General features: G+C 39.5%; 1 protein-coding gene across 1 annotated transcript; it reads right to left on the bottom strand.

The window, feature by feature from the left end:
• Window positions 1–2,436: 2,436 nt before the first annotated feature.
• LOC117773148 (von Willebrand factor A domain-containing protein 5A-like) lies at window positions 2,437–13,154 on the bottom strand. Its single transcript, XM_034604851.1, has 16 exons — window positions 13,112–13,154; window positions 12,666–12,868; window positions 12,358–12,580; window positions 9,847–10,013; window positions 9,642–9,756; window positions 9,366–9,541; window positions 9,189–9,277; window positions 8,937–9,081; window positions 8,216–8,295; window positions 8,021–8,135; window positions 7,451–7,609; window positions 6,174–6,277; window positions 5,563–5,711; window positions 3,621–3,877; window positions 2,727–2,850; window positions 2,437–2,636 (listed from the first exon to the last, which is right to left on the bottom strand). Exons 1-16 carry the CDS (start codon window positions 13,152–13,154, stop codon window positions 2,557–2,559), a joined length of 2,229 nt encoding a protein of 742 aa, XP_034460742.1. The 3' UTR covers window positions 2,437–2,556.
• Between the last annotated feature and the right edge of the window lie 328 nt (window positions 13,155–13,482).

Here is a 13,482-nt window from a genome sequence, read left to right as displayed (position 1 = left end):
ACATAACATAAACCTAACCTTAATGTCCTTAAAATTTATTTTGAGTATTACATTATGGAGACTTTATTTTTGTCCCCATAAAGAAAGGCAAGTTCCTATAAAATGTTTATTCTAATCAATGCTGCAAATACCCTTATCTTGCTGATGTCCTCCTTTACACTTGACATCTATTGCACTTCCGTCTGTCCTGGGAGAGGGATCCCTCACATCTGGCTCTCTCTGAAGTTTCTACGTTCTTTTTACCCTGTTAAAAGGTTTTCTTAGTAGTTTTTCCTTACTCTTGCTGAGGGTTAAGGGCAGAGGATGTCACACCCTGTTAAAGCCATATGAGACAAATTGTGATTTGTGAATATGGGCTATACAAATAAAATTTGATTGATTGATTGATTGATAATGTGACTGTCCCCACAACATGAGTAAAACCTGGACCAGGAACCAGAGAAGCCGAGGAGTACAGTCCAAATAACCCTTATTATTCCTGTACAAGAGAAGTGGTTCACAACTGAGTTTACACAAATTACATTCTGACCAAATCCACAAAAAGAGTCTTTTAGAGATTTAAACTTTTCTTTATTGGCAATCAGTCCATTTTATAATTGATTTTAAGATTTTATTTTTAAGGCCCATCGTGGACTTGCATCTAAGAACATTCCAGATATTTTGATATCATATTGAATATGCTGTCAATCTTGTTTTTATGTGTCACCTGTGTTTTACATGCATTGATCTTACAACCCTGTTTTATTTAGGTTTTATCTTCCATGTGCTAAGTGGCAGTTAACTAGCAGACCCAAGTGCAGACACAGAACAGGAGATGGCTGATCAGTTCAGGGTTTTTATTGTAGAAGGTGATGGCAGGGGGTCTCAATCCAAAAACCAGAACCGAGCAGGAGGCAGAAGGGACCCGGGGTTCTGAGTGAGTTGCAGAGTATCGCAGGGTGACAGAGAACACGATGATTCCAGGCCACATGATAGTAGACTAAAAAAATTACAAAAGATATAAAAGGAGCTAGAAGCGTTGAATACCAACTGTTTACTGAATCTCCAATCTGGCAGCGTGGCGATGGCAGGGCAGAGTCTATAAAGGAGCTGGATTACTGATGAAGTCCAGCAGGTGTTCTGTCTCGACTCCGGCACACCTGTGTGTTCTATTTTTCATGTTTTGTTGTTTTTATATTGACTCTGTACTGTTTTATTTTATTCCAGATAACACTTTGTAAATAATAATAATAAAGTAATACAATAAAGTAAATATTATCATTATTACGTGTGCCTGGTCATAACCTGCAGGTCATCAGCAAAGAACCTACTCTCCATTTCACAGTCCCGTCTGAGGACCCATGACCAATGATCAATCTCTCGATCAATCTCCCTGATCTGTCTCTGTGAAGGAGGTTATGTTTTTCCTGTTTGTTTGTAGGCAGCATTACACAAAAACTACTCAACTAATTTCCTTTAAGTTTTATGGAGGGGTGGGAGATGACCCAACACATTAAATCTTGCTGCGAATTCGGATCAGGGGGCGGATAAAGGATTTTTTTTCTTCGCTTTCTTTAACATTGTAAGGATGTTTTTCAACAATTCGTGGATTTCTCCAAGAATAATTCATGGGTCTTGATGGAAAAAAATCTATAATCTTTATGGGACTGATATGCATGAGTGTGTGCAATATGGCGCAGATCTAAATAAAATCGCGATCTAGTGAATTCAAATGTGGTTTCATGAGGAGACTTGGGCCTTGGTGGAGGCCATTATTGTCTATTTACTTTTTAAATCTGAGATGACTCTTTTAATCATTTTATAATGTTTTACTTTATTTAGTTTTCACAAATGTATCATCAGTGACATTTTTATTCTTATACTGTATTTGTCCTCCAATATTGTGTGATCTTCATATATATTTCAGTTCTTTTGCCCTCAATTCTTTATTCTTAACTGGAGTTTTGAAAGGTGCTATACATAAATAAACTTTATTATCACGAAGAGTAAATTAAGGTCTTAGAAACATTCATTATTTTATCATTGTGATGGTGCATCATTACTGACAGCTGTAATAAAAACAGACTACATGTGAAAGACATGACAGATTTTGAAATAAAATGGTGGCAGGTAAATGCTGTGCACTATAAACTGGAAGTGTGTTCAGACATTCCTTTTGGATTAGACGCTATAGCTGTAAAAGAAAACAAAAAAAAAGAACAACAATTTGGTACTAACCCATTTTTACAATCTGGTGTATGTGTTGTTTGTCACAGCACAGTTTATATTATTAGGGTACAGTGCTTGAAGAAAAGTGAAACATGCTATTTACAGCTCTGCACGACTGAGCTATTCATTTTCAACTTTTTCCAGAGATCCAAATTTAATTGGTTTAAGTGAGAACAGCTTACGATGAAAACATTAAAAAAGGTGTAAAAATATTTTTTCATATAAAAAGTCAATTTCATATGACTGTGTTGTAGCAGATGAAGTGCAGTGCAAATACAGCAAGAATAATAAGGCATATATCAGTCCGTCTACAGAGCAAAGTGAAGAGAAGCCAGTTCAATTGTAACCTCAGAGCCCCAAGACGTCTTTCTGTAGCTCACAACCCAACAGTGTGTTTCCAGCTTCCACACACTCTGCTTCACATGGTGCTGGGAAAAAAAACACACAGAAAACTGAGTATAGACCAAGAGTTGATTGTGACCTTTACACATTTTTATAAACAAGATATTATTGACTACCGCTCTGAACACGGAGCCAGGACACAGCCTTCATAGCCAGAAGCTCCCACTCTTGCTTGGCATCCATCTTGAAACCATGAAGCCAGATCAGAGCCAGAATGGTGGCCCACACTTCCTGGTCCACCTAACGAACAAAAGTGAGAAACATGAAAATGTTGAGACCAACAGTATGAGTGTCTTTACTTTAACCATTCCACCACTCTCTCTGTTAAGGACGGACTGAAATATACACAATATACAATATCTATTGTATGGTATTATACAGTGTATGTACAAGCCATTACAGAATTATTGTTGTATAACTGTTTTCTATTTTGTTATCATACTTGTATTATTATTATTTTTAGTAGTAGCAGTAGTAGTAGTAGTAAGAGTTTTATATTGTACTGTACTGTGCTCAAAATGTACATTTTCATTATATATATCTTAGTCTGACCTATATTGCTATTTATTATTAGTGCCGGCCAAATATCGAAGTTCACATGTCCTGGCTGTTCTCTGTGCAGCACACCGCTCGCTTCATCACAAATGGATGTCCATACAAGGAGAAATAGAGGCATGGCAGTATGCTAATTACAGAGAGCGGACACGCGCCTGTCAATTTAGAATGATTCTGATTCACAAACATATGCATTGAAGGTGAGAAAAAAATTGGCTGGTGTGAACGCGTCATGAATCCAGCGACGATTTTGCGTACACACTTATTTTCTGCGGAGATTAAGAACATTTCTGCGTACATGTTAGTGAATGAGGCCCATTGTTCTTACCAGGATGTCATAAGCTGCTGTAAGGATGTATACTTCCTCTGTCCATGTGCTGAGCCCTTACTGATCTCTGGTAGCATTAAATATGTCTTAATAACTTGTTGCACTTTCAAATGTGACTGCAACCCACCGATGGAGGCTTTGTGTTCTCCACCTCCTCGCTGGTCTTTCCCACAGCAGCAGCCAGAGCCGGATCAAGCAGCCAGCAGCCAGACGCCTTCTGCAGGGAGACCAGCTGCAGCAAAGGGTCTCTGGGTGGCTGCCTCGGCTCAATGCCAGCATCACTGCATGAAAGGGTTTCTGATGAGAAAAACAAAAGGAAAAAATGTAAACATAAAACAATCTGTGAGTTGCTATACAGATGTGGGTTTATAGGAATTGTAGGGACTGTATTTTGCAGTCACATCAAAAGTGTAAAACTTCCAGCCTCGAAGTGAGATGCATACAACACATGGAGTCCAGACGGACACACAAATAAATGCTGTGAGATTTAAGGTACTGTTTTTCCTTTTAAATCCGTAGGAGCTTTGACAGATATAGTTCAATAGCATGAGAAGAACATACCACTTGTTTGTTTCCGGTCGCTCTGAGGTGAGACACCCTGACCACTTTTGAAGTATCTGCCAATTTTGCTGAAAACTGATGATGGAGCAGAGATTTCAAGCAAAACATCAGGAGCTTATTATTCTAAATGTGTATAATGTGCACACACACACTCATTGGAAAGTTCAAGTGTGCATGAAGACCCAACCCTTTGGCTCACACACAGCTCAGAACAAACTTCACATGCTAATCACGTGAGGAAAAACTTCATACCCCACACCAATCACACACACCCATATGAACACAAGGGCTGTAGGTGTGAGTGTGAGTTTGAATGGTTATTTGTTTCTGTATGTTGGCCCTGTGATTGACTGGCGACCAATCCAGGGTGTTTCCCGTCTCTCGCCCTTTGTCAACTAAGATCCCTTTACATTTCGACTTGCATTACCAGGAAAAACACAGATGGAACAACTTTCTTTGACAATAACTCAGCTCTAATGAAATATCCGGCAAATATCATCTGTGTAAATGGTTTATCAGCAAGGTGTGAGTTGCAGCCTTTATAACAGGACACTTCCAATCACTGGGCTGATGCACTCAGACCAAGAACGTCCACAACCCCAGCACCCTCCTTACTTACAAAGCTCCTGGTATTATCATTTTAAGATTTAATGTTCATGAATGTGTTTATTATGGTGGGATTAGCTCTCCCAGCAGAGTTTTTTTGCTGCTTGTATTTTTTGACAACTGCCTCAAAGACCCATAGCAGCTGAGTGGACAGATTTCAGTTTTTCAAATGTATTTCATTAGTACTTTGAGCAGAAGCAACAAAATTCTGTTCAGTTTGATTTGTTAAGAATCATCCTTTCGTAATTTTGTGCAGAAATCTTTACACAACACTCTTTACACAGTGAAGAATTACATTGACCTCAAAGATGTGTTTTGACATCACTACAAATTATCTAAAAAAGGGGAAAACCTTCACCTGATTTTACTTTCTTCTTCACAGACTTTCCTGAAAATGCTGAGAGAAAGGTTGGGTAAGTTAAAATCTTTACAATTTCAACACAATAGAATGAGTCTCCAGTAGTTTAAAAAACTCTTCTGACAAATTAACACAATGTCATTTCATGCAGAGGCATAGGCATAGGCATAAATATTCTTACCAGAGGAATGAACTGTTCTGTTGAGTTACAAAAGTGTTTTTGTCATAATTTTAAATATACAAACTGTGTTTAAATCAAAATTTAACTTTTACTACATATTACCTGTGTTTTTGCTGCCCCATGAATCATCCTCATCGAAATACAGCAAACTACTTTTGAGACAAAGATCTTAGAGGAAAACAGTGCACATTAAACCACAGGTGGAAGTTAGAAACATAAAATTAAAAAAAACATAAAAATATGTAAAGAAGAATAAAGAAAATTAAAGTAATATCAGTGGGTTACAAATTCATTCTGAAAGTCAGTCACCAGCTGTTATGATATGTCTGCACAACAGAGGTCCTCTAATCGGCTCGCCATTGCCTTTGTTGACAACAATGAAGGCAGTGTATGAACTGCTCACTCCTGATTGGACACTGAGGTCCACCACCTTCTCTTGTTCCTCGCCATTTTCCTCCTCCATCTCCAGGGACCGAATCAGAGTCCGAGCACCCAACCTGTGGACTGTTAATCTGCAGATGGGAGACAGGAGTGAACACAGGAAACCTTATCTTACATTTCAAAGAATGCAAACTTGATTCACAACAGCATCAGTAACTTTCTTTCAACACTTCCAGATAATACAAACTTCTTCACCAGCTCATTCACAATTTGTTATTAAAGACATGCTGCACACGTAATTGTGTTTTTGAGCTGTAAACTAAATGATATGACTGTGCTGTGATGAAACACATGAATGGTGATTTTTATATCACATTTACTATCAAATTCATAAAAATCTTCATTTCATTGGTTGAACATGGCTCATAATGCCACCTAGTGTGGACCTCGCAAGGCCAATGCTGACAGTCAACTGTTTGGGACGTCTCTACATAATGAGATAAATATTTAAGCATGCCTTATAATCAAATCTGGGAAGGTCCATTATCAAACTGTGTCTCTCGGCCCGCTCTCCATTTTTTATGACTTCTTACCCAGTGACCTCTGCAGGTGTGAGAGTGAAGTGGAGCTGGTTCTCAGTGGGATGACCTGCGAGGCTGTACTTCAACGTCACACAGCCCTCTGCTGCCTCTGAGCTCTGAGAAAACATCACAGTGGTAGAAACCATGTTTGTAAAAGATAGAATATGTAACAATTCTTAATTTTTCATGTCTAAAAATGACCTACATTAAATATTTAGCTGACTTTTGTACTTGCATTATCCAAAATGTTTCCAACAATATTCAAAACCAGAGAATCCCCCTACTTTTCAAAAATCATAAAAAATAGGGGCGTGATTCAATGGTCTGTTTGCTCAGGCACCTTCCTAACTGACCTTCCTAAAAACCAAGAAGTATTTCTGTGGCCGCCATAATTATAATTTGAATTCTTCAAAGGATATGTAAAGAATGCGTCAATGCTTCCTCACTTATCTCCTTCGACATTGGAAACATCGGACCATCCTATATGAAAAGAAAGGAGAAAATGCAGCCCCACAATTCTTATGACATGATCAAGAACTGATGGGAATCATCATGTGATCGTCTGAGCTCCTGATTTCTTCACTGTCACATCTGTCTAGTCAACAACAAACAGTGAACTTAAAGTTCCAAATATCATCATCACAACCAAACACAAATGTAAAATTAATTTAACCCCCTGATTGTGAAAAAAAAACAACATATACATGATTTTATCCATGTATATTCCTTGTATTATTATAATTGTTTAAATCTGTTGTATTGTTATTTCCTGTAGGTAATAATTAAATGTTCCCTCTGTAAAAGGTGAAAACATATTTTCTCAGGGCGTGTCTTTCTATTTTGGACACGTAACCTTTTAGAACTCTCAGCGCACAGCCTCTCGCACAGAGTACTGTACATTTTGTGTGTATCTTCTGTTATAAATAAAGTTGTTATAAATATAAACACAGAGTGGAAGTAGAGATAGATTTTCTCTGCACCATGGTTCTCCTTTCCTAACTCCTTACAGCTTCTCCTTTACATCTATCCTTGAACTTGTGATGTATTCCATCAGGGTCAAGGAATAGTGGTTGGGATAGAAGATTATATGTACTTTCTGAACGCACCCCAGGGTCTTTTGTTCTGTAAATAAGAGACCCCTAGTGGACAAAGTTACATATTTCATGTGTAATGTGACGACACGTAACTGATTTAAAAAGAAATCCAGTTAAGGAATTTGTTCACTTTGACAAATTCAGTCTCAGATGTTAAATAGGGATTACAGTAAGAAGAGATGGTGCTGCTCCTACCTGTCCAGTGAGCTGGACATAAATCAGTGACCTCTGACCCAGGAAAATTGCTGTGATTGGTGGAGAGAGAACAGTGAAAGACATTCCTTCTGGCAAATCCCATGTGACTGAGATGTCCACCACAGCTGGCTGCAGAGCAAATCTCAGCGACTGCATCACCTGATGGGGAAAATATAGTTTTCAAAAGTAGGAACAGAAACTGAAGCTGCTTTCAGACAAGCGCTGAACTCCAGAGATCCTCCAGATATTCTACAGTTCTGCCAGTGCCCTAGAAAAAGTCCGCAGACAACAGAAGATCCTCTGCAGGATTCATCACGAGCTATTGGGACTGTTGATGACGTTTCTGACGTGTGACAGATGCATAAATTAAAGAAAACAAATATTTTGGGATGAAAAAGCAGAGCAATACATGCAAAGATGTCAAGAGAGCTTTTGGTGATAAGGACCGACACCAGTGTTGATGTGCTGATTAATGCGTCACGTCCTGACCTTACTGAAGCCATGATTTGTATTGAGTTGTTTCAGCAGTGTGTAACGCAACAGTTTTGCCATGTTTAATGTCTTTCTTACTTTGGGTTGCATCCTGTCGGTTCCTGTGATGAACTGAGCGTGACCTCCTCCTTCCTTGGCTAATCCATTGATAAGAGCAGAGCTGGCCCCTTCCCCGATCCCAAAAGAGAAACATCTACAACACAGTAGTTAAGTGTTTAACACAGACAGCATTACAACATGGGACACACTGTGAGCAGGACTCTGTGGTTTCACCTGTGGGAACCTGAATTCTTCTTCACCAGATCAATCACTTCTTTGGTGTTGGACACCTCCCCGTCAGTGAAGACAAAAACCTGGGGAGGAGAGTGTACACAGGACTTACATACCAGCACACCCAGTAACATGCGGAGTCATCTACGTAGTTCTGTGAGAGCAATGTTAAGATGCCTCTGTAGTAACACAACTGTTTTTTTATGGTGGAGTCAAATACAATGGTCACAAGTATGAGCGTCAAACACACAGTCCGGTTGGTTCAGATTTGTACGTGCCATTTAAATAAGACATTGGGAATTCTGTGCTGATGGTATGGTATAGTCTTAAGCTATGTTGATGACATGCATGTTAAACACTATGAAGGACAAAAATTGTCTATAAAAAATAATCACATAAACAAATGTATATATAATACTGTTTGCGATGAAAAGGCAATTTCTTTCTTTCTGAAGAAGTGAATTGATTTACTTCAACATTTATTTATTGATGTATTTCTACATTTATTAAATGTTTTGTGTATTTATTTGTCCATATGATAATTATTAGGGCGGGGTTAACTCAGTGTAGAGAAGGATTGGTTATAGCAGTGTGATCATCAGATCAACTTCTGTCTTGAGTTTGCCAGTATAGGCTGGAACAAACATAGAAATACAGAAATAGCCTTTTCATTTATACTATTGAAATTTTTTCATTCGTGGGTGTGTGTGTGTGAGTGAGTTACTTGTCTAGGTTGATTAGAAATGCAGGGCTGGCTAAAAATATGTGTGAGGGGCTTCAGAATCTCTGTTCCTCCCAGATTCGCCTGCATCGATTCAACTTTCTTCAGAGCCTCTTCTAAGTTCTGCTCACTGTACTTCACACTCTTTCTGCGATCGCACACATGCATGAACACATGTAAACACACATGCACAAACAAGCATTAACAACAAGGACAGGATGAAATCTGTTGTGTGGACGTGAGGGAGTGACATACGGGAAGATGTGTTCAAAGCTGGAGCCGAAACTGTAGATGTTAAAGTAGCAGCCCATTGGTAAGCTCTTCAACAGGAGCAGTAGAGTATCCTGAGGGAAGCAGACACAAGATGGTGAAGGTAACTGTGTGTGAGACACTATGAAAAGTTTAATGACAGAGTTTAAACTCGCTGAATACCCTGGCACTGGCAATTCGAGTTTCTTGCTGCTTGGTGTCACTCGTTGGACAATCCATACTCCCAGATCGATCCAGTAGGAGCACAAACTCTCCACATGAGGTGAGTGAAGACATCACAGACTGGGGGAACTCAGGGTACAGGCTCAGCATCAGGACTGGATCGCCCATCAGACTCCCTGAAACATAATTTATTCCAACACGTGTAACTCAGTTGGACTACGAGGATGATCGACTTTTCTATTGTGCAAAGTAACAACCTGACTCGTTTTCACTCACCAGGTTTGGCAGAGGCCTGTCCTGCCTCCACCACAGCAGTGGGCTTGTGAGCATCACTGTAATAAATCAGCAGCTCAACATCTCTGTCAAACTTGTGTCCTGCAGCCAACTTCACCTGCAGTTCACAAAGCACACTCAGTTATATTTGTAGCTCTCAGTGCTGAGGAACAACCACACACAGCGGACATGTGAGCAGTCTACCTACCGTGGCCTGGGTCTGCTCTGTGTTGACGTACTGGAGAGGCTCCAGAGAGCAGCTGGACTCTACTTTGGAGATTGGACGAGGAGACGACACTCGGACAGAAAACGACAGACTGTAGGGAACCAGAGAGGCTGGAACAGAGGTCACCTGCACACCAGCACCTTCACAACCTGTATACATAAGTATAAGTATATAAGTCGAATTAGAAATGCTGTAGATGTTACACACTGAAAGGTTCAAGCAGTTGAGTCTTAGGTCCACTTGACATTCTGGGCTTCACAGGATAAATAAAAAGAAAATATCACGTATATACCCACAAATATTTTACTGCTGCAGGACTTTGAAAGACCAATGGATAAAAAAATGTGTCAGCATGCTTACACAAAAGCTTGTCCTCATGTTAATATATCCATGTCTTACTTTAATGTTTGTACAATACTACTTATGGGTTAGGGTTAGTAACTTAATGTCATGACTTCATTACATTAAACTTTCAGTGCTCTAAAACCTTGCTTTTCTTTCCTATTCTTTTCCCTCAACAGTTAGTTCGTGATTTTAATGTCTCTATTAATAATGTTGTACTGTTAATTCTTAAATGTTTAAATAACATTTAAATAAAATGTGTGTCTGTGCCCACAAGACGACCATGTGTTAGTGTGAGCAACTGACAACCTAATAAACTGTGTCCCAATGTGTTTTGAGATCCACACAGTTGCACAAGCATCAATGTGTGCCTTGAGCAATTTCTGGAAATACGATAGATGATTTAAGCAACTGACTTCCTGGAACTACCACATGTTTGAGTGTTGGGACATACAGGACTCAACCTGTTTATGAAACAAATGTTGGTAAAATAAAAATGAACATTCAGCCTATATCAAAAAAATTGTCCAATCTTATTTCAGACAAAACCACATCAAAGCTTTCATATAAAGACTCAACACAGAGTCAGTGTGGACACATCACATCCATTCCAGCCACCTTAGAAACTTTTTATAGTGTTCAGAATCTGAAAACATCACATCACAATGTGATCGCCATCTTTCTACAGCTCCAGTGAGATTTCTCCCAAGCAAGAATCCAGCTTGCTCCAAGTTATTCGCTTGTGCACAGACCATAGACTGGATATAAAAATGTTCAGAACAATTAGCATCCTATGAGGAAAGCCCAGCTGGCAGTCATGAGCGTGTGTGACCATAGCTGTGAGAAGCAACCATTTGTTAACAATGGCGGCTCCCAAAGAAGTTGGTGTAAATGCGGCTGGAGCATCAGCTACAACAGAACTGTAAAGTTTTTTTTTCATGGAAAGAAGAGCAAAGAGAGTGATGGGCACCAAAGGCTTTCCATGATAGGAAGCGTTTTTCACTCTCTGGCAATGATGAGAATCCCCTGCCAAGTAACTGCCTTTTCAGATGAAGCCTTCACAGTTGGTTCTGTGTAACAAAAGATCTGGAGCGTCAGGTTAAAGAAAAAGCTAAATTTTTAAAGCAACTCTTGCAGGTGATCTGTCTTTTTTTCTGAATGTCAAAATGAAAGTTGATCTCATTACATTATCTATTACATTATTCTAAGTCTGTCTTTTTGCTATGATAAGAGTCACGAGCCTGTTTCTAAGGAATAGCCACAGACAGTATTTAAAAAACGACGCATCTCCACTACCTTGCGCTATCCAGAGAGGAAGTCAAAATATCCCATATACAAACTATGCCATGATGCACATTTGGAGCCACAGTCTGAGCAGTAGCAATTGAGGGATGAAGCCGCTGTACACTGATATAAAAAACATCAGTGTCATAAGAACAACATAAAACATGGAGGAGAAATCACTTTTTCCATCATTATAAATCCGAGTTCCTGCAGGTTTTACTAGTTCAACTTAAGACTTTTTAAGACCATAAAGAATAAAAGTTACAACTGTGTCAAGTACGACAGATATGAAGGAATATCAAAGTCCCAGATTTAAATCACTTCCCCATATGTGAAGATAAAATTAATTATCCTAGTAGAGAATAACCCTCGAAACACCACATTATCTCACAAACTACAGGCAGACACAATGGGTTTCATGGTCTTTCCCACAGTCAAGCCGAGTGTCCTGAGATTAATTCTGACCGGGATGTTTACATCAATTACCAGTTCCGCATTGAACTTGTTTTATCAAAGCATGCTAATATCTACGCATGTAGAAATGAGAAAGTATTCAATATCAAAACATTTTAAAGCAATACGTAAGTATTGTTACTTGAACAACATAATTAAGACTTACCTCAATGCATTTAAGACGTGGTATGAAATATTTGTATGCATTTAAGACATTTTAAAGGTCTAAAATTCTGATAATTAAATTCTAGACTGTGACTGTGTAGCAACCGTGAAATGAAGAGAAAGGCTATGGGTACAACACAGATGTCAGATTGTTAACAGTACGAGTACTGCCAGTGTCATGAAGGTGAGTTTTTGACTTTCTGGTTTAGTTTCAGGCATCTTAGTCCAAGTGCTGGCTGGGTTTCCTACCCTGAGGTTCGTAGCGAGGGTTGAGCACAGCAGGCAGACAAAACCTCAGCCCGTCATCCGCCTGCACAGCCAGCTCAGTGACGTACTCCAGCCTGATGGAGGCGCTCTCTCCTGGAGGCAGACTGCCCACACTCAGAGTGAATATATCTGGAGTCTGCTCGCTCTCCTCCAACAGGAAGGCCTGCTGACCGGAGCTCAGCGCATCATCATACTCCTCACGAGCCTGAAGACACAGACAACACACGTGAGCTACACTCACGGTTCTTTAGGATCCATCACACTGAGTGAGACGTCACTGTTCAGCTCACCTTCTGTTTCTCCTTCACCTCAGCTACAATCTGTGTCTGTCCAATCTGAGCACTGAAGTGACAGACAGCAGCGTCTCCAGGCAGAGGGAAGACGAAAACAGCCTCCAGAGGTTTGTCCTCCTTGTTCTCGTAGTTCAGAGTGGAGACCACTGTCGCCACATGGTCCTTCACCTCCAGCTCCACCTCAATGCTCTTCAGGGGAACTGAGCGAGAAACAGCTGATTGTTACTGAGCAGTCCGTAGATTTAGATTCTAAGTAATCAACTCTGACAAACCACCCCATTCACAACCAATCTCATTCTTGCACATGAAAATACATAAGCACAAATAAATTATTTCAACCATTACTGATGCTTCTGATAATATCATAGTGTGTTTAACACTCAATAAAATGAAGCCTTTACTTGTGTGATGGATGTTTGGATGTTTTCAGCTCTGCATTGTACCTGGTTCTGTCTGGATAGTGAGCAGACCACAGGAGTTTGACATTCTTCTTAGCTCTGCAACAGGGATATCTTTGTACTCTCTGCTGTAGGTTAGAGATAAAGTTCTGATGTCAGACACTCAGCAGCATAATCTGATTTTAGGAAAATACCAATTATTTATATTGCAGGAGTTACCTTTGAATTAAATCCAAAATTGTAGCTTTGTTCAGATCTATAAACGTATAATCTCTAGCAAGTCGTCCACTAACTGCTTTTTACAAAAGAAATAACTACACCATCCACTCATCCAAAATGAGATTAATCAACAGTACATTACATTAGTGCTGCATTAGTGTAGTTAAGAAAATAAAATACACAAGTACACCTACTTC

Source organism: Hippoglossus hippoglossus, chromosome 13, assembly GCF_009819705.1.
Source record: "Hippoglossus hippoglossus isolate fHipHip1 chromosome 13, fHipHip1.pri, whole genome shotgun sequence".
Taxonomy (NCBI): Eukaryota; Metazoa; Chordata; class Actinopteri; order Pleuronectiformes; family Pleuronectidae; genus Hippoglossus; species Hippoglossus hippoglossus.
The sequence above is the reverse complement of the archived record's forward strand: the minus strand, read 5'-3'. Positions and strand labels throughout refer to the sequence as shown.